Source organism: Marmota monax, unplaced genomic scaffold (genome assembly GCF_021218885.2).
Source record: "Marmota monax isolate L192 unplaced genomic scaffold, Marmota_monax_Labrador192_F-V1.1 WCK01_AAM20220418_F8-fsc00004, whole genome shotgun sequence".
Lineage (NCBI taxonomy): Eukaryota > Metazoa > Chordata > Mammalia > Rodentia > Sciuridae > Marmota > Marmota monax.
The window spans coordinates 32,296,482-32,320,139 of record NW_026692881.1 but is presented as its reverse complement, the minus strand read 5'-3'; the positions used below and the strand labels follow the sequence as shown (position 1 = coordinate 32,320,139).

At 35.9% G+C, this 23,658-nt stretch overlaps 1 protein-coding gene across 2 annotated transcripts in view; it reads left to right on the top strand.

Annotated features, from left to right (window-relative positions):
* Cacul1 (CDK2 associated cullin domain 1) overlaps positions 1-23,658 on the top strand; it is a 64,499-nt gene that overhangs the window by 4,580 nt on the left and 36,261 nt on the right. For both annotated transcript variants that reach the window (XM_058581331.1, XM_046450266.2), the window contains exons 2-3: positions 16,726-16,852; positions 17,591-17,693. In XM_058581331.1, coding sequence (XP_058437314.1) covers positions 16,726-16,852; positions 17,591-17,693 — 230 coding nt within the window. The remainder of the gene's footprint in view (positions 1-16,725; positions 16,853-17,590; positions 17,694-23,658) is intronic.

The following is a 23,658-nucleotide window of genomic DNA, read 5'->3' as shown; positions in this document are numbered from 1 at the left end:
GTCAGATAGGATAAATACACTTTATAATTCCGGTCATTCATAAGTCTGGATTCCTTCTCTTACATACTAAGGAATTTCTGATGTCCTAATCTCCTCTTCCCTACCTCTTTTTTCTTCTCCCTCATTTTCTTCCTTGTCTGTTTCTTCTCCCTCCTCCTTAGTAAAGTGTACCCATTTTAGGTGAGTAGTTTGAATTTTAACTCATGTTTCTGGTCTGAGATTTGATTTTTCTCTACTTGCAAGTTAAAAGCTAGCCTGTTACTGTTATTACTAGATGCTGACTGAAGTGGGAGATTTCCTGGGTTGGAGATAAGGAATGTATTACAGCACAGCAAACAACATAAGAATCACCATATTTTCTTAAGTTCCCCTTCCTTCCAAATTCCACAAGGATGATACATTAGTACTATGGATGCTTTTTTTCAGTGTGTGTTTCACAGCTGAAGAACACTGAATTTGGGGGAATCCACTGCTTTTATAGAAAGCCGAAAGCAAATCAGCTGTTTGTTTAGCGGGGAGACTGCCTCATCTTTCAAGGTTACCAAATACAGAATAGCAAAGGTTTAGGAAGGGTTGCTCAGGGCCTTGTAGTCTTGGCACACTGAGCCCTGCAGGGGAATGCATGAGGCCCAAGGAGGACTTTGCTTCCTACGGTAACCACTGCATTAATCAAGAGATGACTTATTTCACCACTCTAAAATACACCTTATGCTTCTTTGCAGTTAGTAACCCTGCCTTCACCCCAGCCACCTACTGATCTGCTCTCTGTAACTAGAGGATTTTGTAAGTGTAATCATACAATTTTTATTATTTTGTGTTTGACTTCTTTCCCTCATTCTGTTTTTGAGATATTCCATGTTCTTGCATGTATCAATTATTTATTCCCTTTTATAGCTATATCTATCATACATTGTTCATTCATCTATTCATCATTTGAGTTGTCTTCAGTTTTGGCTATTTTGCATAAAGCTGCTAGGTTTGTATGAAGATAGATTGTCAAATAAGAATCTACAAGTGGAATTTCTTGGTATAATGTTGGCTATTTTTTAACTTTGTGAGAAACTGTCGAATTGTTTTTCAAAGTGGTTGCACTATTGTGCATTCCCACCAGCAATATATGACAGTGCCAGTTGCTTCAAATACTTATTGATAATTGTACAGGCCAGGTTTCATTTTCTTGAATGTCAGTCTTCTAAGTTGATTTTCTAGTGGGTAAGTAAGTGCTATTTAGTTGTGGTTAACAGTGATGTTGGTTAACCAACTTATCAGCTTTTTTCTATGGCTTGTGCTTTTTGTATCCTAAGAAGTATTTGCATATCCCAAAGTCAGGAAAATTTTTTTTGCATTTTCTTCTAGAAGTTATATGGTTTTAGCTTTGAAGTTTAGATCTGTGATCTGAATTATGAGTTGATGTATGTGTGTAGTGTGAGATAAAGACAGAACTTCCTTTCTTTCATATGGATGTGTAGTTATATCAGCACTATTTGTTGAAAAAGCCCATCCTTTCCATACTGACTTTGGCAACTTTATTAAAATCACAGCCTTTGGGACAGGAGTCCCCTGTGTTTCTCGTTTGCTAGCAAAACAATAAACTTTTCTTTTTCCTTTTTCTCAAAATCCCAAACAATACAAAAACAAAAAACCTGACCATATATATGTATATCTGTGTGTGTATATCTATCTATACCTATCATCTACCTGTGTGTGTGTGTGTGTGTCTGTGTATATATATATATATATATATATATATATATATATATATATATATATATCTTTAGTTCTATCCATTAATCCTTTATTTGGTACATCATGTTTAAGATTCTTATTTCTTCTTGGTATTTTATCATTATAGAATGTCTGTCTATATTGCTGTCTATCTTACTCCGAAGAGTACTTTTTCTGATAGGCATTCTAGGTTTATCAGGATTATTTTTACATGGTACGACTTCCCCAGTTCTTTTGTTTTAACTTCTCTCTGTAAAGTATATTTCTTATAGACAACATGTGATTGGATCTTGCTTTTTTAAAAATCCAGTCTAGCAACTTCTACCTTCTAATGGCCTTGTTTAACATTTAATGTAATTACCCGTATAGTAGGGTTTGAATCTATTGTTTTGCCGTTTGAATTCACTTAGTTCATCTGTTATTCTTTTTTTTTTTTAAATTTTTTCCACATCTTTTAATGACTTAGTTTTGTCTCCAGTTTGGCTTCTTAACATACTCTTTTGCCCTTGTTGGTTATTCTAGGATTTACAATATGAAAATTTAACTTATAACAGTTTACCTTCAAATAATTTGGACTGCTTTATATATAAAATATAAAAACTTAATGTCAGAATACTTCCATTTCTTCCATCCTGTCTTTTATGATATTATATATTGCTTTACTTCTGTATATGTCATAACCCCTCAAATACACGTTATTAATTTTGCTTTAAAAAGTCATTTATTGTGGCTGGGGCTGTAGCTCAGTGGTAGAGCGCTTGCCTTGCACATTTGAGGCACTGGGTTCAATCCTCAGCACCACATAAAAATAAGTAAGTAAATAAAGATAATGTCCATCTACAACTAAAAAATTTTTTTAAAGTCATTTATGTTTTTTAGAAATTGAAATTCACAACATCAAGCTAGCTGTTTTATTTATTTATTTATGTATGTATGTATGTATGCATGTATTTGCAGTCCTGCGCATTAAACCCAGGGTTGTTCTACCCCTGAGCTACAACCCCAACCCTTTTTATATATTTTCTAAAATTTTGAGACAGGGTCTTATACCCAGCAAAATTAACCATTTTAGAGTGAACAATCCAGTGGCATTTAGTACATTCACAGGATTGTATAACTATTCCTCTATCAAGTTTAAAGATTTTTATTAAACATTTTTATCACACTGTGATAATATTTTATACCCATTGAGCAATTGGTATGTGTTCTTCCCTCCCCCAGCTCCTGGCATTCCCCCATCTGCGTACCTTCTCTGTAGGTTTACCTATTTTGGATTTTTCATATGAATGGAATCATAAGATGTGAAATTTATTTTTTAAATAATCAGAAGCTGGAAAAGAAATCTTTTACCTAAATAGTTAGCCTTTGATCCAAGTTTCCTTATCTGTTTTTCTTTTACCTCAAGAACTTCCTTTAATATTTCTTATAGTTCTGTTGGCTTTGAATTTATTCAGCTTTTGTCTATCTTTATTTTACTTTCATCTTATAAGGTGATTTTCGCTGGATATAGCATTCTACATACACAGCCTTTTTTATTCTGCTTTGTTTTTCCTGTCAATACTTTATAGATATTTCCATTTTCTTTTTTTAAATATATATTTTTTAGTTGTAGATGGACACAATATATTTATTTTTATGTGGTACCGAGGAGCAAACCAGTGCTTCATGGGTGCTAGATGAGTGCTATACCACTGAGACACAACCCCAGCCCCTCCATTGTTTTTTGACCTGCATTATTTCTTATGATAAATGTTGGAATAATCTTATCTTTGTTTCTATCTTTGTAATAGGTCTTCTTATTTCTGTCTTCTTTTAAGATATGTGCATCATATGCATCTGTGTTGATGGCAACCATAGATACTTTTCTGTTCATTGATCGGATCATTTTCATTAAGTTTTGCACTGTCATCAGGTCAAATAGCCACTCCATTGTCTTCGCATTTCCTATTTCCATCATAATTATCACAGCCAAATTGTTTTTTTCAAGAACTTTATTCCAATTATTCATCATTGATAGTTAAGTAACACTTGGCTGCTGCAGTAGTGCCATGCATTACTGGAACACTGTGTCATCACTGCCTTTCAATCCATCTAGATCAGAAAACCAAAGATAACTTTTAGCCCTTAGGAGTCTGTTTCCTGTAACTGTTCTAATAGCAAATACTTTGTCAGTCACAGTTCACTGCAAGAAACCATTCTAGGTATCTAAAGCAAGAAGCCATAGAGATTTGGAGTTTTAATGCTCCAAATCATGTCTCTACTTTGCAGGAAAATTGGCAACAGTAATAATGTTTTTTTTGTTTTGATTTGGTCTTCCAAATATCACTTAAATGTGTTCTCTTGGTGGAACCTAATTGTTTTTTAGGGAGTGGTGCTGGAAATTGAACCCAGGGGTGCTTTACTAGTGAGCTACATTCTTAGCCCTTTTTAGTTTTTATTTGGAGAACAGGGTCTTGCTAAGTTGCTGACGTTGGCCTCGGACTTGCAGTCCTCCTGCATCAGCTTTCCAAGTCACTGGGATTATAGGTGTGCGCTACCATGCCCAACCGGAAAGTATAATTTTTAGTGTAACTTTCCATTCCACATTAGTCAGCATACTATGAAAATAACCACCAAATCTCAGGAATTTATATAACAAAGGTTTATTTCTTGCTTATGTTACATTAGTGGCTGAGAGCTGGCTGCGGCTCTCCATATGCCATCTCATTGTAAAGAGCAGGCAACTCTTTTCTGGACCTTGCCATTCTTGGAAGAGGTAGAGAAGAAATAGAAACATATGTGGTTTTTAAAGCTTTTAAGCGCAGATTAGCACATCTGATGTATCACATCAGAATGCCACATGTGCTTATGTTCCATATGTGTTTAACAGAATAGAATGGCTTTCTGTATGTGTGGGGAAGGAGGGCATGTAGGCCTGGGGCTACCTGGCTACATAAACACCCAGTGAAGGATCTTGCACTGATTGATGATGATGTTCCATGATCAGAGGAGACTTATTATCTCAACCCAGTCACTAATGGTTCTCTCTCCCAGATGAAGACACTGAGCCATCAAGATCTTACGGGGATCCGGTCTTGCTTTTTTTTTATTTAAACACTTATCACGTAAAATGTCATCAATGAAACTGTAAGAGAAAGCCATTTTAGTGTTTATGTAAGCCCAGGTCAAATTCCTAAAGAAAATCAATGCTGTTCTTTCTCTATAAACTGTGCACCATATATAACCACATTGTAAACTGTTCTGTGCTATGTAAAAATTTACTGTAGCTATCCCTTTGTAGTGTGACTTGGCAGGGCAAATTGGCCTCTCTTTTACTTTCTACTTTTGTGGACATTTGGCTGTTAACCTCTGTAGATCTGTAATATGTAGTTGTAGGTGTGCTGATTAGACATCTGAATGTCTTTTTTTTACTTAAGAAGTATTTATTTATTGTATGCCAAGTTGATCTTTTTAATATGGGAGGCGATAGACAAAGATTAATGGTACATTATGATTAAATGCTATAGTAAAGTTATGTACATACTTGGTAGCCTAGAAGAAAGAATACCTGTGAATATGAAGACACGTTGCCAGGAGGAGGTGGGTGGGGGGAATTGAGCTTTGAGAGGCCTGTAGTTAAAATGACTTCTGGAACATTTGTGCAGTGGCACAAATTAAAACTGGGTAGGTAGAAGGAACTGGATTGTGAAGGACTTGCCATGTTAGAAGGAGGATTTCTTCTAGGCATGGGGCCCTGAAGGATGTTAAGGAAGGAAGTCTACTTGCTATGTCTTGGTGTGAGAGTAGAGAGAGTGAAGCCTGGAGACTAGTGGTGGGTTATAATTAAGTCTCCACAATTGGAGGTCTGAACAAATAAAGTTTTGGAAGCAAGGAGGTTTCAGATTTTATAGATATTTAGTGACTAGAATCTACAGAAATGTGCCAGAGAGGGAGAATAAAGACTCAGGATTGATGTTGGATGACTGAAACTGGCCCCGACTTTGACACAGGTATGGAAAGAATAAAGGTTTTGAGTGTAAATGTTTCTTTTAAGAACATTCAGGTAGAGCGGTCAAGGGGCAGTTGGTAAATCCTGGGCTTTCTTTTCTCCTATGCCTTAGAATATTGGATATCCTGAAACAAAAATTTAATTATGATAGATTTTTTTTTTTTCCCCATTTTTAAGAATTTGAGATTCACCAAACTTTGGCTTTAAAAAGGAATAAAGCTGGGGCTGGGGATGTAGTTCAGTTGGTAGAGTGCTTGCCTTACATGCACAAGGCCCTGGGTTGGATCCCCAGCATCAAACAAACAAAGAAACAAAGCTTTGAGCTTAGTAGAATAGTGCGGGGGTTTTAATTTAAAAGTTCAATTTATAGGAAAAGACATACAATAAACTGTTACCTAAAGTCAATCATTTGACTATAATTGATTTAGATGTTTCTTCCGGCATTTATCCACATATCTCAGTGTGTTAATGTATTGTTATTGCTTACTTTATCATGCTTATATGTTATTGATTTCCTGTGATTTAAGATGAGAATTTAGTTCTTTTATATTTCTACACACCTCACCTCTCCAGTTCTTTTAATACCACAATTTTTGGTTTAATAAAAAACACATTTATATTATAGCTATGTAAATGATCCCTGAAGGGCCAAAAGTATATTCAGATCCTCACATTTTCTTTCACCTAGAACTATGCTATTAGTTGCCTTATTTGTATTTACATAATTCTTATTAGATATAGTCTTAAAAGTTTTAGCAGCTTCATAGATTGACCATCTGATGACTGGTAATTTTGAAATGCTCAAACAAATCAGTTTGTTTTACTGTCTGCTTGTGAAGCTGTCCTCTTGTTCCTGCTTATTCCTTGGGGCCGTGCATTGTCGGCAACTTCCCATGTAGATGGGAATGATTGCTTCTTTATATTGTCCTTTTTGTTGGTGAATGTGTGTGTGTGTGTGTGTGTGTGTGTAACATATCTTTTTTTGGTACCAGTGATTAAACCCAGGGCACTTAACCACTGAGCCACATCCCCAGTCTCTTTTTTTTTTTTTTTTTTGAGACAGGATCTCATTTGCATAGGGCCTCAGTAAGTCACTGAGGCTGGCTTCCAACTTATAATCCTCCTGCCTCAGCCTCCTGAGCCCCACCATGCCCAGCTGTACAGAAAGAAAGTATCTTAATATTGTTTTTATACTTTATTAACAATTCAGGTATAAGATTCTTAAGTGAAATTTCCCTTAGAATTTTGTTAAGTGTTGTTTCATTTACTTTAAACTAGCATGCTACAATGAATGAAGGAGTCAGGTAACATTTTAATTCTTGTTCTGTGACATTTTTTTCCCCTTTGAGAAAATTTGTGTGATATTTTCTTATAGTAGCATGTCAATATTTCTCTGTACATTTTCTCTATTATCCCTTTCTCTCAAATTGTTGGTGGTAAATATGGTAGTTTGTAGAACATGGTAGTGAAATGTTGAATTTCCTGTTTTGATCTTCTAAATCTTTTAACTTTTGCTATATACTGTTTCTCTTAATGCTCTGAGAGAGTTCCTGGATGTTTTCTTTTTTCTTCATCCCTGGATTTTAAACACTGGCAGATTACTACTTTTTCTTAATAGTGATCTTGATTTTTATCTTAGAGTAACAATTATAGTGTGTTTTTTGTTTGTTTGTTTGTTTTTTTAAGAAAAAGTTTGTTCTACTTAAATTATCTTTGTTTTAGCTTGTCAACTTTTTTTTTTTTTTTTTTTGGTCTTCCATCTCTAAGACTTTGTGTAAATCTTTGGAAATCCTTAGCCATCTATTCATATTTAAAACCGAAAAAGGCTAATAAGCAGTTCTGTGTGTATAGATGGCCTTGTCAAGCTTAGTTGGTCTTCACCTTTTGCTGATTAAATGCAGAGCTGCATTTAATTAGCTGATTAAAGGCAGAGCTGCATTTTGTTGAGGAACTTCTGAGTATTCATATGTGAACAAACATCTTTTCTCTGAACCATTGAGTTTTGTAGAAAAGGATCTTCTAAAAAAAGGTAGGGGTGGGAGATGGAACAGGAAGAAAAGGAGCAAGGTAGATGCAGGAGTGTTTCTTTTTTTTTTTTTTTTTTTTTAGGTTCAAACAGCAACCTTTATTCCCGAACTCTCACCCGCACTCTACACACACTTCCGGGAACACACTCCCTCCATGGGGCTCCGTGAGGCCAATCCAGGAGTGTTTCTTGTGCTGATGTTTGACTCTTGCTTCACCAGCCCTGTGCTTCACACATCCCACCCCTGCTTTGCATGTATCTGTGCCTCCCAAGTCTTAATACTTTGTCTTCCAGTTTCTTCACAGAATAACACTTTTCCAGCTTCTTTCTATTTTTTAGCCTACAGACTTTTGCAGTCAATCTCCATTCCACCTCTCACCCCTTTCCATCTCTTCCTCATTGTATCCTGTCCTCAAATCCTGAACCTTGCAGGTCTGGCAGAGCAAGAATGGCTCCCTTTCTGTTGGGATACATGTCAGCACTTGCCTTTTGTGATTCCTTCAAAATTCATATGTTCTTGGTCTTCATGCCAAGGAGAGATTGACCTGTTTAAATCTTGGAAGACATCAGAGAATTTTAAAACCATGGCAGACCTGTAACCAGCAGTTTATACCTATATAATCTCAGTTGATAATACTTTGAAGTTTGAATAACTTTGAATTTTTTAAAATTTTGGATTAGGTGAACTTGGTACCATAATGGATGGCTTGGTAGTCCTTGGCCATTTCATATTGTTATAACATGTTCATGTTAGGAACTGTGTCATAGGTTCAAGATAATTAAATTGTAGTACAGTGTTGTGCAGTTACCATTCTAAAAGAATGGAGATCTCAGTTCTTCCTGGTTGCCCTAATAGCTAGGTAGTGTTTTTGTTTTTGTTTTGAGATAGTAGTAGTAAAGGAAGTTTCTGCTATTCTATTACATTTTCTCAAGTTAGAAAATGTGTGAATTCCTAAGCAGTAAAAGAGTAACAATGTATTTCCCATATAAGTTTTAAAGTTTACAATGGGAGAAGAGGTACTTCATTTGATACAAAGGCCAGACAGGTTAGATAGTGTCAGATATTGGTACAGTTATAACCTTACCTGGACCAAAATACTTTTTGTTTATTATGGTTTTGTTTTTGTTTTTATGTAGGGTGAGGGGTTGGTAGCATAGAACCCTTAAAGAATGTGTTAATGAGGACCTATATAAAATGACACATTAGATATATTTGATATATTGTTGTTAGGAAGAATGACTTCATAATGATCACAGATATTTTAAATTGTCCAGTGTTTCAGTTGAATTGTGCAGACCACAGACCTTAATACCTAGAAGTTTCCCAAACACCTAAAACTCACAGGTTTTTGAAAGGATTTACCCCACTTAAAAAAACAAGTGCTTCAACTAGGAATTAACATTAGCTACCTTCTTTTATTGGCAAATCAAAGTATACCCAAGTAGGCGATGCAGGTTTTGTTTTATTCTAATAAGGAAAAGGATATTTAAAGATTTCAGTAACTTCTTTTACTATTTTTTTAAGCTGATCAGTTTCTCTGAGGATCAACTAAGTATCACTGTTTTATTTGTATCAGAGTTACTTTCCTTTTGAGAAAATATTAGCTAGGATTTTTCTGTCTTAAATAAAACTTACCTCCCCCCACTTATTAGATAAACTGCCTGGTTCAGCTTCGGGGTTCTCCTCTTCCACTCTGACCATGCCCTTTCTTGATTGCCAAGGCCTTCTCCCTTTCTGAAAGTTTTGTTCTTGAACGTTAGCTTCATTCTTGTAAGAGTTCAGTCATACTTGTGTGCTGCAGGGAGCAGAATATTGTGCCCAGTGGTAATGTCTTGGACAACACAGATATACTAAGTGGTTATTGACTGCTGGGTACACATGATCACAAGAAAATCACAAATTTTCTTCTACAAAGTATATGCTGGCTAGAGTTAGATAAACTAGAGTTCTTTTTGCCTACTCCGTTCTTTTTTTTTTTTAATATTTATTTTTTAGTTGTAGTTGGTCACAATACCTTTATTTATTTATTTTTATGTAGTGCTGAGGATCAAACCCAGGGCCTCTCACGTGCTAGGCAGGCGCTCCACCACTGAGCCACAACCTCAGCCCTCCTACTCCATTCTAATTACCAAATTTATAATTTTAGTTCATCTAAAAAGTTTATTTCAGACATAATTTAGCTTATTAAATTTGACTTAATTATTTATTTTAGAATTGCCATTATTGTAGTCTTTTTATTGTAGTCAATTTTAACTGAAATTAACTTTTGGGGGGGTATGGAATAGGGATATAGAGTAGCACTTATAGAGTCTGATGTGAAACAGTTCTGGCTACTCTTTTAACATTGTCTTTAATATATACTGTTATTTGACTAATTCAAATTGTTGACAACTGACAAACCCCTTATTGTCAGTACACAGAAGAGAAACTTTAATGTGACCCCCTGGCTGTCCTAAGCTACCGATGCAGTGGCATTAGTTAGTGATTCTCAAGCTTGAGCTGTCTTTGACAAGCTGGAGCAAGGCTTATTAGATCTAGGGTCCCACCTAGAATCTAGCCTGGCAGTTTGCTTTTGCAGCAGTTTTCAGGTGATACTGTTGCTGATACTGCTCTGGAGGTCACTTTTGAGAACCACCGAAAGCAGGTAGTGATCAGCCTTTGCAGTAGACCAAGCTTATTGTAATTTCTGAATTATTCCCCTCTTGAATAAATTCAAGGAAATAACACCAAAAATCATCCAAAGGATTGTTTAGTAGGATTAACCTGATTTACTTTAGCCTGTGTGAAATCAAATATGATTTAAGCCTTAATTCTAAAACAAATACTAAGTAGTAGTATGCCTTGAACTTTTTCTAGTGGGCATTCATTTTAATACTAAATTAGTCCACTTCAGACTTAATATTGAATACCTACCATTTGTTTGGAGTTGGTACTCTGTTGGTGAATTTCTTCTCCATGGGGCTTATGTTTAGTGTGAAATGGATCAACAATAATAAGTAAATAAGTTGAGTTTTGATAAATTATTTGGTCAAAAAAAGGATGAGTGTTTATTACTGCCTGGTATGAGTTATACATCTCGAATAGTTTCCTGTTTATTAGCAGCCTGGTATTTCTTAAACCTTAGGTTCCAGCTATTCCATGTGTTTTAGACTTTGTTTCATTTTACTTTACTAAAGTTTGGTTAAACTGTCTTCTCAGTAGGATTTAGATCATATGAACTTGTTATCTGTTTCTAGGTTTAAGCCTTGTATAACATGATCTTTGAGGCTTACACCACAGATCTTTAATTTTTTTTTTTAATGTGAATGTTTCTAGAAGACATATACAGTTCATTCTTTTGTAAAATTCTTGTATCAAACTTGATTTATCAACTTGTGTTTACTGGCCTAGCTTTGTAGGCATCTGATTTTGTAGAACTAGCCCCCCTGCCCCACCGCCTTTTTTATTTTTTAAGGATTTGGAGTCCTGCCAGGTTGTCCAGCCTGTTTTGGGACTCCTGGGCTCAAGTGATCCTCCTACTTCAGCCTGCCAAGTAACTAGGACTGCAGTCATGCAACACTATGCTTGGTCTTATAGTGCTTTTTAAAATTGACTTAAAAAGTAATCCATTATTTTCAAGTGGAAAATCTTAGATAAAATTTAGTAATTTAATGGTGATTTCAATTTTATCTGGATTATGTGTGTGTGTGATTTTAATGAACACAATACCTTTATTTATTTACTTATTTTTATCTAGTGCTGAGGATTGAATCCATTGCCTCACACATGCTAGGCAAGTGCTCTACCACTGAGCTACAACCCCAGCCCCAAGATTCTGTGTTTTCATTTGGATTCACAGTTGTTGATGTTGCATATCATATCCAGAAAAGGAATTTAAAAGGTAGAATTCAAGAATTTCTTAGCTCACTGGAAATCTTTTAACCACAGACATGTATGTTGAAAAAAAAGACTGGTATGCACCGTGTATTGGTGGGGAATTATGAGTGATTTTTCTTTTTTGCTTTTGTTTTCTAATATATACTTAATGCTGAACTACTAAAATCAAGACAGAAAATTGAAAAATATTGTCTAATTTATTTGGCTTTGTTAGTCTTCTGAGATTTCTCAATGTGGTCTGCACTCTGTCCTATAGCACTGCATGTTGCCTTTTTAAATTGGTAAACTAGTTGTTTTGTTTATTGCATGAATTTTGACTGTAGTTTCTTCTGGTCAGTCCACATTTTTTCAATGGTGAAAGTTTAAAGGGATTTCATTTCTTTAATCAGCAGATCTAATAAGTTCAAGGCTGCATACCTATACACATGAGGCTATGTGTTTAAACTGCTAATAAACTGAATAAACTGCTGATGGTTTTTGTTTTTTTAAATCAGGAATGGGTTGGTATTAGCAAAGAAATAACCAGTATCTTAAAGTTCCCTGCATTGTCATCATAAATGTGGACCGAGGAGTGTGTGAGGAGCCCTCCTTAGACCAGCTTATACTCACTCTTCAGGCCTCCTCTGGCTCTGCCCATACTCGCCCAAGTTCTGCTTCTCTTGCCACTGGTGAGGATTGGCTGGCCTGAGAAAAAGGTTACATTTGTTAGCATGTGAGGCCAGCTGAATTGACTTCTTCATCTGATTTTTAAATAAAATGTATTTGAAAATAGGTGCATATTATATATGTGTGTGGAAATAGATGTAACTCTTTTTTTTCTGTATGTGGAAAGAGGCTTAAAGATTCTTTAATGTTCCTTGGGTTGTCGTCATTTTTTTTAAAAAATGCCCCTTTTCAAAGACCTTTTAAAAGCAGAGCATTAAAAAAAAATCAAACAGGGCTAGGAATATAGCTCAGTTGGTATAGTGCTTGCCTCCCATGCACAAGGCCCTGGGTTCAGTCCCCAGCACCACCACCAAAAAAAAAAAAAAAAAAAAAGGAAAAAAAAATAAGTAAAAATCAAATACAAATTTCTTTAAAAAATAAGAAAGATACCTGAGTGGCATCAGTGGTTTCTGCTTTCAAAGTTGGTCTCCATTCTGTCCCAATAGCTAGAGGACTTTTTTATTTTTTATTTTTATTTTTTAATTATTTACACACACACACACACACTTGTAATAGCTAGAGGACTTTATATTTTAGTTCCTTTCTCCTCCTCCTTCATGTCTTTGACTCGGTGACTTGTTGAGGTCTGACTCCTGTGCTTGAGAAGTAGGCGCACTCCCCACCTGTGGCCACGTGGTGTGGTTTGTTGAGCTCAGCAGGCCAGGAGCCCAAGGACTAGTGTGTGGGGTCTTGGCTTTGTGGAACTGGCAGCCTTCTCTTTGAGCATTACACTCCTGTTCTTCAGGTATCAGCTTTTGGTGTAGAGTGTGCTTTTGGTGGTATACTGATAAGTGATTCACTAACAGTATCACATAGAATATAATTTCCTTTTCAGTTTTCTTTGAATCCTTTAGATTACATGAGCACAAATGTAGTGTGTAACACTTTTCAACATCTGCCAATCTCTTTAACAGGGAAAGCCAACTTCAGGCTCAGAACACTTGACAGGCAGCAGGACCTCACTAGAATTTGACAACATCGTATTGTTTGTATATTGCCATCTGTTTAATGGCAAGCAATGTGGATTTTCTGTTTTTAAGAGACCTTCCTTCCCCTTTTTCTTTTTTAAAAAGCACAAATAGTTTAAGTACAAGGTAATGAGACCAGGAAGCACTTGTAAGGGAGTTGAGGAAGTGAGATAGAGAAGGTAAGGAAGCTGGCAGAGTCGGTCACCACTCTGAGCCCAATCCCTGTAGGGAACTCTGGGTATTAGTATAGCATCCATGTCTCAGTTATCTCACCTGACAGCAGAGGGATCTACTGAGGTAATGAGGCTGAATCCTCATTAGCCATTGATTGAAAGTAGCTGGAGAGTATGGCTACTTCTCTACCGCTCCCAACCTGCCTCTCTCCTCTCTAGAGCAAGTTATGGCAGCTAGACAGAACACTGAGGCAAGTAATTGTAGGTGTTGACAGTTGGCCTTTGTGGACAAGGGTATGTTGATTTCCGTTGCTGTGACAAAATATCAGAGCAAAACAACCTAAAGGGGAGAAAGATTTATTTTGGCTTATAGGTTCAGAGGTTTCAGTCCATGATTGCATGACCCCATTGCTTTGGACCTCTGGCAAGACAGAACATCATGGTGAGAAGCTTGTGATAGAACAAAGCGGCTTATCACATGGCAGCTGGGAAGCAAAGAGTTTGTTTTTATAACAAAGTCCCCCTCCATTAAGCTATGAATCCATAAATTCATTCCTCAGGTTGGAGCCCTCATGATCCAGTCACCTCCCCAAAGCCCTGAAGACTGCTATGTTGGGGTCCAACTCTTCAACTCATGAGGTTTGGGTGAACATTTAAGATCAAACCATAATGCCGCAGTCTGGCTGGGCACAATCAGGAGCCACTTGTCAAAAGAAACTAACTTTATTTTTAGAACCACACACGCCAAACAAAACAGCCTCTCAGGAAAAACCCTCAGAGCCTCAACTGCCACCACCGGCTTTCCACAAGCCTGACTCTCCCACCCAAGCTTCTCTCCACCTCCCACAATCCTCCTGCTCTTGAGGCCGATTGGCTGGGTCACGTGGGCGGAGCCAAAAAAGTCCCCCAATGAGCAGCTCCGTGGTCTGAAAGGGCAGGGAAACAGCCCAATGAGCATCACTGCAGAGGAGCCAATCAGCTAGATGTTGCTGGGGCCGAGGAGCCAATCAGCTAGATGTTGCTGGGGCCGCTGTGAGCCAATCATCAGCCGGCAGCTGGAAGTTTGCTGGCAGCTGGAAGTTTGCTGGGGCCCCTTCGGCTGTGGCTCTCAATACCATAATAGTAAATGGGTGAGGCACCAGCAGCATCTGCTACACCTGCAGATAAGCTAAGCTTTTTCTGCTCCTCCTCTTAGTAAACAGCAGCCCTGACTTTTGGTGCTCAGGCCAAAAACTTGGGAGTTATCCTTGAACGTTCTTTTAGATTTCTCATCCAGTCCGTTAGCAATTCTTACTGGCTTTGCCTATAAAATATATTCAGAATCTGACTTTTCTCTATAATCTTCAAGGCCACCACTTGGCCCCAACCCTACCCTCTCCCCCAAATCACAGCTTCCTAAATTAGTTTACTCTTAACACAGCAGCAGGAATGGTCCCATACAAAATGTACGTCAGATCACCCTCCAGAGGCTCCCATCTTACTCAGTTTTTAAGTGATCCAGAAGGCCCTGTGTGATATGGCAGCCTCTTAGTTGTGTGTGTGTGCATATGTGCACACAGTTCTTTTTGTCTTTAGTTTTACATTTAATCCAATACTCTTTTCCTCTCCATTCTCTTCATTGTGAGTTCTGATTTGTAAATTATTTGGTCACAGTTGGGATTTCATTTTTACTAGTATAGCCTTGTTGATTTCTTCTTCTTCTTTTTTTTTTTTTTGACAGTGAATTCACTAGGCATACAGTGTTGTTGGTTTTGACAAATGCATGGATGTGGTATCTAATACCACAGTTCCATACAAAATAATTCATTGCCCTAAAAATTTCCCCATGATACCTTTTTATAGATAATCCTTTACCACCCAGCCCTTGGGAATCAGTAATATGTTTTTCTTCCTATAGTTTTGCCTTTATTAATGTCATATAAGTGGGATTCAAAATATGGATCCTTTTGGGTCTGGCTTCTTTAACTTAAGAAAATGTTTTTTGTTTTTTTTTCTGTGTTGGGGAATAAATCCAGGGCTTCACATATGCTAAGCAGGTGCTGTACTGCTGAGCTACATTCCCAGACCCAAAAAAATATTTTTAAGGTTATACTATATTGTTTTATGATTCAGTAGATCATTTCTCAAGTGTCCTTTAAAATAAGTTAAGTGAAGATGAAATTGAATTGGATTAAAGAAAATATTAAATAAAGATGAATAAAATTGATAGATTAAAAAAAATCTTGCTGGGGAAGTGGCTCAAGCGGTAGTGCGCTCACCTGGCATGCGTGTGGCCCAGGTTCGATCCTCAGCACCATATACAAAGAAAGATGTTGTGTTTGCCAAAAACTAAAAAAAAAAAAAAAAATCTTGAACCTGAATGACCAAGGTTGGAAGTCACTAATGTGATAGACTTTCCTTTACTTGGTACTTCTGCCAGTACTTAACCATGTGTTCTTGGGGGAAGCCACCTAACCTTTCTGCTCTCCAGTTTCTGGTGAAATAAACAGCAAAATACTGATTCAGTGTTTGTAAGCTCCTATGTCGCAGGTTATCTCATATTCTTCAAGTAGCTCTTTTTTAGTATTAGCTTTCCATTGTTCCATTTAATATTAGCATTCACATTCCATTGTGAAGCGGTTGTCACCCCTGGATCTCAAAATTGTTAAGACCAGCTATTACAAATGCTTTATAATGAATGAGTCTGTCTGAAGGAATAAGGTAAGACTTTGATGTCAGGCTCCAGAACACACACAGGTTTTCAGGTGGGCTTGTCAAGTTGCACATGGTAAGAGCCCAAGTTAGAGTTCTGGTGATAACTAAAAGGTACTTGCAGCACCATAAAGCTAAACACATTTTCTGGCAGCCTCTTTGATTACTGTTAGCATTTAGACCTTAATACCTGTAGTCCTATCATTAGGTAGATTTTCCCAGGAATATCTATAAATATTGTTGCTGTTTATTGTTTCCTAGAACCTTCTTGTGATTCACTGATAGGCCACTTATAATTGACAAAGTCTTTTAAGGGTCAGCATGTTTGAAAATACTTCATTGATGGCAGAAGCGTACAGAAAACTGGGAAAGAAACCAGTAATACTTGTTTTGTTATTTTTAAAGATGGACAGATTCGTAGCTGCTTAACTTCTCTGACCAGGTATTTTTCCCTTTTAATTGAAATGTGATGGGTAGTTAATAAAAGAATGAATTTGTGAGTACAAAATTGCTATGATTTGTGTTCATTTTATGTGGCACATAGTAATACTTATTTTACTTTTTACTTGTAGTAATGAATGTTATAACTATTGAAGATTATAAGAGCACATACTGGCCAAAATTGGATGGTGCCATAGATCAACTTTTAACCCAGAGTCCTGGTGACTATATCCCCATATCCTATGAACAGATATACAGGTAAGTCAAGATTTAATTTGCTTGGGTTTGAAAGGGTTTATTGAGGTTCAGGGCAACTTTGAGTTATGACAGCATGTGATATATAAAATACACAAAGTGAGACTCTTAAGTATTTATGTATTCCACACTTGTGGATTGGATGTTTGATTTATACTTTTTGATTCAAAAGTGGTTTTCAAATCAAGACTTCTGCTACCTCAGCCTGCTACATCCACCATAGATAATGAAGAAACTGGAGGTCTCCAAGGAGACTAGAATGACTGAAGTGTCTGGTGTGGAAAATCAGCACAGTGACAGGAAGAAGAAATAACAACTATGTTGTTTCACACAACTAATGTACAAAGAGATTATATTGCAGACATTTTTGTCAGTTAGACACTTTCTTTCTACTGATTATTGCTTTCTTCCTTATTTTGAGATTGATTTATTTAAAAAAAAAAAAAAAGCAAGAGAGAACCTGACTTTTAAGGAGTTATCATATACAGACCCTTGGATCATCACCAGTATTGGAATAGCTAGTGCTGGAATGCACTCTACTCAAGATTATTTGCAGTTAGTGGTAATATCTTTTCCATCCAGACATTGATTGGGGAGGGCAAATTTTTATTAAAAGTTGTGGTCAGTCACTGGTTTCAAATCTGAATTATTTGATTAGTGGTAATATATTAAAAATGTTCTTTCACCTTAGATTGAGTTAAGTGCATCTTCATTAACTTGGTTTTTTGTTCGGTTTTACAGTTGTGTGTATAAGTGTGTATGCCAGCAACACTCGGAACAGATGTATAGTGACCTGATTAAAAAGATAACTAATCACTTAGAGAGAGTTTCAAAGGAGCTGCAGGTAAAGAACTGATTGTGTTGATTTTTGTTTCTTTGGGTTTTTCTAGCTGGTTGAAATTAGACTGTTTAATATTTGGGATCTTGTTCATTTTCTTATGATATAAATTTATAAATATTCCCTAGATGATTATTGATCAAATCTTTAGAGTAGATTCTTTGAAAATATGACGTAAATTATAGATATTTTTAGATGGAGTATATTTCAGACCTTAAGTGATCCCAGTTATTACTATGTCAACATTTTTTCAGATAAAAATCTTATTTTTCTCTTTAATGTTTAGTGACTTTTATAGCATAAATGTACACAATAGTTTGTATATTTTTTTCTGGAACTTTTATTATTTTACGAGTAGTTTGCCTAATTTCTTTTACTTGCCAATGTGAAAACTGAAGTTGACTATTGATAAACTTCCTGTAGTAAATAAACAGCATGCTGGTTCTTACATTCTAGGGTGAGAGGGCTGTAGGAAATGTTCAGTTTAAGAGGTTGGCCTTCTGGTCCTCACCTTTCCTCTTTACTGGCCTGCCTCAGCATAGCTTCCAGTGCTTGAAGGTCAGTCAGGGTCAGATACTACTTTAGTTCTGGAGTAGAAATAACATGATATCTAGAAAGTCCTTTAGCAGTAGAGTATCAGGAATTGCTGTACAACTAGGAACTACTCCAACAATTGTGAAATAAAGCACATTTTCTGGTAAGTGCTGGGGTAGACTCTCACTTGGATAATGTTCCTCACTTACCTTGTGGTCTGAGGTATCTTATTTACTTCAAACAGTTGTTGTATTAAATAGCTTTTTAAAAATTATCACCAGAGCTAAATTTTATTTTAGTCAAATGTATACTTTTCTTCTTACTAGTGTAAAATTGTTTGGTAGAAAATATAAAATCTTCATTTAACAGATATATTTAGTGCCTAGGCATTGCATATAAATTGTAGAGGAAACCCAAGACCTGTGCATTAAAACTTTGAATGATTGGCTAATTCTTGACACCACCCAGGCCCTGGATTCTCACCTGAATCCAAGTTATTGCCAAAACCCATTTACTTTTTACCTCTCTCTGGACTCTGACTATTCTGGGCATTTGCCAATCTCCTGGTTTTGGTCACGTTATCTCTCCAGTGTTTTACTACAATGCTCATCTCAGCTGGTTGCTCTTCCATACTTTATTGTGTACCTTAATTCATTTAACCACTCTAAATAATGAATATTTAGTTGTTTTATTACTAACAATGCTACAGTGAATTATTAGTCTTGTAAGTAACATCATTTACCACATCCACCTAGAGGGTCATTAAAGTGTTACTAAGTTACACTCTAGTCATCTATGTATCAGAGTGTGTTTTCCTTGCATGTTATGAAACCAAATCATTTTTAGCAGAGGAATGGTTCTTATTAAAGATTAAAACTAGATAAGGGTTATGTCTCTTTTAATGTTAGTATTTAAAAAACAAGTGTATTATTAAATGTAAAGTTAACATGATTTGGGGAGTTTAGTTATTTTTTAAGTCACTGTATGTCCCACTTTGAGTTCAACAGTATAGTCCTGTTTAAAAAAAAAAAAAAAACTAGCTTCAAAATTATCTCTTTTTTGTAAGATTATGAAGTCTGTAATCATTATTAAATAGCAAGAAGGAATGGTTCAAAACCTGAAGACCTAGAGCTCAACTCTGCCACTTAGCACTTATGTGCCTCTTGATTAAACATGCTAACATTGTTTTGTAAATTTTCTCAATTTTAAAACCAAATAGCTTTACTAAAATATGTGGTCCCTTTACACTAAGTTGTAAGGCTTTTTTTTTTCTTCTGATTCCTATATGTGAAGCCTTCCTGGAACTCTTGCACTCTCCTTGAACAGACCAGAACAAATAGTTGGTGTTTCTTTGTTTATAACCCTGTAGCATCTTGGAAATAACAACTCTATTAGGGCAATGATTATGTTATAATTTTTAGTTTATACTGCTTCACAGGCCCCCCTTGAGGGTGGGGACTCCATCTCGTTTCTCTTTTTATCCTTAAGTGTCTGGTACAACTATAAGTCAGCAAATGTTTATGCTCAGCAGCTAAGTCTGACCTGTTCCAGTGAAAAGAGCAGCATAATTAGTGTCCTGTGATTGCTAATCTTTATGTTCTTCAGATGCTTGAGCATTTTATTACTCTGTGTCATCTCTGTTTTATAGAAAACTAAAGGTAGTTTTCATGGGGGACAGAACAGGAGTACTTGCCAGATCTCATGAGTCAGAAATGAAACGTTATATTTGGGTAGAGCCATTTTGTTTGCAGCTCTGATTTTTAAATGAATTTTTAGAGCCAAAACATAGGCATGGGATAGAGCTGCATTTGGCAGGTAATCAGAGCTTTAGTTGTTGAGTTTATAAATCAATGAGTTGGATCTTAAAATAGCTGCTGGATTGTATAGTTTGTCAGTTGACTTATTTATCATATCTAAAGATGTATCCTGTTGGAAATACTGAAGAGTATTATATGAAATAATGTTCCATATTCCCTAGTTATTTTTGGTGTTGATCTAAAACCTAGATATTATGTTTGCAGAGATTTTAATAGATTATGTTTATTTATCGAACTAAAATATTTTAAATGACTGTATAATCTAATTTGTGCCTCTTTTTAAAAGATCATATTTCTTTCATCTTGGAAAGAGTGACTTTTCCACCACCTCAGTAACTTTAAAAAGTATTTTTTGTTATTTTTGTAGAATTAATAAAACCCTTGGCAAATAGCTAAACCCACTTAGTATTTTCCTTACTATTATATTTCACTGAATGTATATCTGTACCTTTTTCTTTATTGCTGGATTTCTTGAACTGTGATATAGTATATTTTTACTTTTTTTGTTTTTAAATATATGTATGTGTGTGTGTGTGTGTGTGTGTGTGTGTGTGTATTAGTTCTAGATGGACACAATACCTTTATTTTATTTATTTATTTTTATGTGGCACTGAGGATCGAACCTAGTGCCTCACACATGCTAGGTGAACACTCTACCACTGAGCCACAATCCCAGCTATTTTGACTGTGTGTGTGGGTGAGTGGGTGGTGCCAGGGGTCAAACCCAGGGTCTTAAGCGTGCTGGGTAAGCATCCATGCACTGAGCTGTACCTTCAGCCCAGCCTTCTTTTTAAACATTCTCCCTTTCCCTTTAACCTTAACTTTTTTCTCTGTCATTGTGATAATGAAATTCTGTATTTATTTTTTTTTTCCTTTTCAAAGTTTCTGGATTTCTAATTCTGATTTTTTCAATATACAAATGAATGTAAATAGGTAATTATAGAGAGAATATCATTTTAGCAATTTAGTAAATAGTATTCTGATTAGTTAGAAAATTCTGTTGAAACTTAGAAATCACCATACTGTTGGTGAGGTCTCAAATCAGGACCTTCAGTTACCTGTTAAACTTGGTTTATTACTAGAAGATATTTATGATTAAGTCTAAATTCTTCTTCACCCAATTTAGTTTTTTCTTCAGGTTTGAGATTTCATATCCATCTCTCACTCTTTTCTTGTCAGGTGTTAGTCATAGTTGATGTAATATTGTATTGTATTTTGCTTCTGACCTCTTTTCATTCCCATTTCTGTCATTCTCTTGAGTTGCCTCTTCTTTTGGCTCAAATAGTCTTCTGAAAATCCTTATTTTTTAGGCATACTAGTTTCCTAAAGACTCCCTGTTGCCTCAGTTAATCGCAGTTGATTTCTTGGTCTTAAAAAACAAAAACAAAAAACTTGTTGGTTGGTTGCAAGGATTCCTGGTGGAAAGCCTGTAGCAGCTAGCACTTTTCTATTCAAATATGCAAGGTTCTTTCTTAGGAAGAGGAGTGGGTATATAAGACTTGTTAATTTGGATCACCCCTCCTGCTGAGAATAATGAAAAAAACTAGACATAACAAGGAAATTATGACAACAACAACAAAATTATAGGGCCAAGGTCTGGAAGAAGGAAATTCAAGAGGAGAGCCTAACATTTGAGTCATTTCGTTACAGGGTTACTTCTTTTGAGGAGTCTAACAGGCTGTGAGCTTTAGTAGAACTTTGGTATACCTGTGTAAATATGGTGATAAAATTGGAAATCAAGACCTATCAACCCAAAGGATTCTATCCCACTACATATACTATTTTTCTTAGTAACTGAAACTTCATTCCTGATGAGATTAAGATGGTTTGGATTAGCTGGATCCTCTGGTCACTTAGAAGAAAAAGTGAATTCTCTCCGGAGAAAGATAACATTATCATAGGCCTATAGTTGTTCAGTAATTTTTCATAAACAATGTCCGGCACTCAATCACAAATAACTAGTCATGGTAGGGGATTTAAGGGATTGTAAAGCTAGGAGACATGAATTGAGATAATTCATCACCAATAGTCTCCTCACTTAAAAGGAAGAGATATTCCTTAGATAGAAAAAGTTTCTCAATGAAAAGTTGGAAATTAGAAAAGGTAAATATGTGAGTATAGATCAATAGAGTTAATTTCTTGTAGGGTATAAAAATATATAATCAGAACTCATAACAGTAGTGTGTAGGTCGGAGAAAATTGACTTAAAATGTTCTAAAGCCCTTGGTTTATTCAGAAAGTACCATAGTCCTAATTTATTTTAGTCTATGATAAGGCAAGAGTTTAGTCTATAGTCTTAGGGTAACTTCTAAAGGAACAGCACAAGGAAATGTAACTAGTAAGATAATAGAAGGTGAAAATTGGATCATCTAAAAATAACAGTCAAGAAAGAATAGAAAAAGATACAGAGAACAGATGGGACAAGTAGAAGACAAATAGGATAATAAATTTAAACTTCAGCATATCACATTTTATATGAAATGTTAAAAACTAAATGTTGCATTAAAAAAAGTAAATCAGTAATCAGACTAGACAATTCTGCAACCCTCTGAAGGTTGCTAGCCTGTCTATAGGAATACAGAAACATTGAAAGTGCAAGTTGCAAAAACATTAGCCGAAAGGAAGATGACACAGTTATACTGATATCAGAAAAAAATAGATTTAGAACAAGAGGTATTATTGGCTATAAAGAGAACTTTCAATTGTGACAGAAAGTTTAGTTACTAGGAAGATAACAATTCTACATTTGTATGCACCGAATAATAGCCACAAAGATTAATAGACCCCAAAGGAGAAAATGTAACACTGTGGTGAGAAATTAATCTCTCTCTCTCTCTCTCAGCAGACAAAATAAACAAAAGACAGTAGGAGTATAGAAGATTTGAACTATATGAGTAATAAACTTGGCTTATTTAGAAGTCAGTATATGTTGATTGTAGAATATACATTCTGTTCAAGTAAACCTAGGTCACTTATAAAGATGATTATATATGCTGCTCATAATGTAAGTCCTCACACATTTTAAAGAATTTAAATCATGCAGAGTATGTTCTTTGGCTTAACAACAGAATTCAGTTAGAAGCTGATAGTGGAAACTTTAAAAAAAAAAAAAAAAGCTTGATATGATTGAACGTGTAAAACTCTACTTCCAGAAACCACTGTGTGATAGAGAAAATTGTAGTGTCAGTAAGCACCTGTTGTGCCTATTTCCAACTGAATGATAATGTTACTATTTTCTGTCAGGCCTTGTGGGATTAAGCCAAAGTCTTTTTGGAAAAAGTCAAAACTCTAAAATTCATGTTAGAAAATCAATAACTTTTACATTTATCTCAGGAAATTAGAAAAAGAATAATAGTAGAAATTCAAAGAGGAAATTAAATCACAATCCCTTCTAGTAGACCACAAGAAGAGCTTTTCAGAGCACAGTGAGGAAATTGTCTTTGTTAAGCAAAGGTGGATGAGCTCAGTCAGGTACCAGGTTGAAGGGGAGGCAGTATCAGCAATGGCAGGGCCTGAGGGAGTGCATGGGGGAACGTGGTGCACAGAGGCTGTCCAGGAAAAACCTGGGCAGACTCTCTGATAGTGTATTCCAGGGAGACTGGGAGGAGAAAAGGCAGATT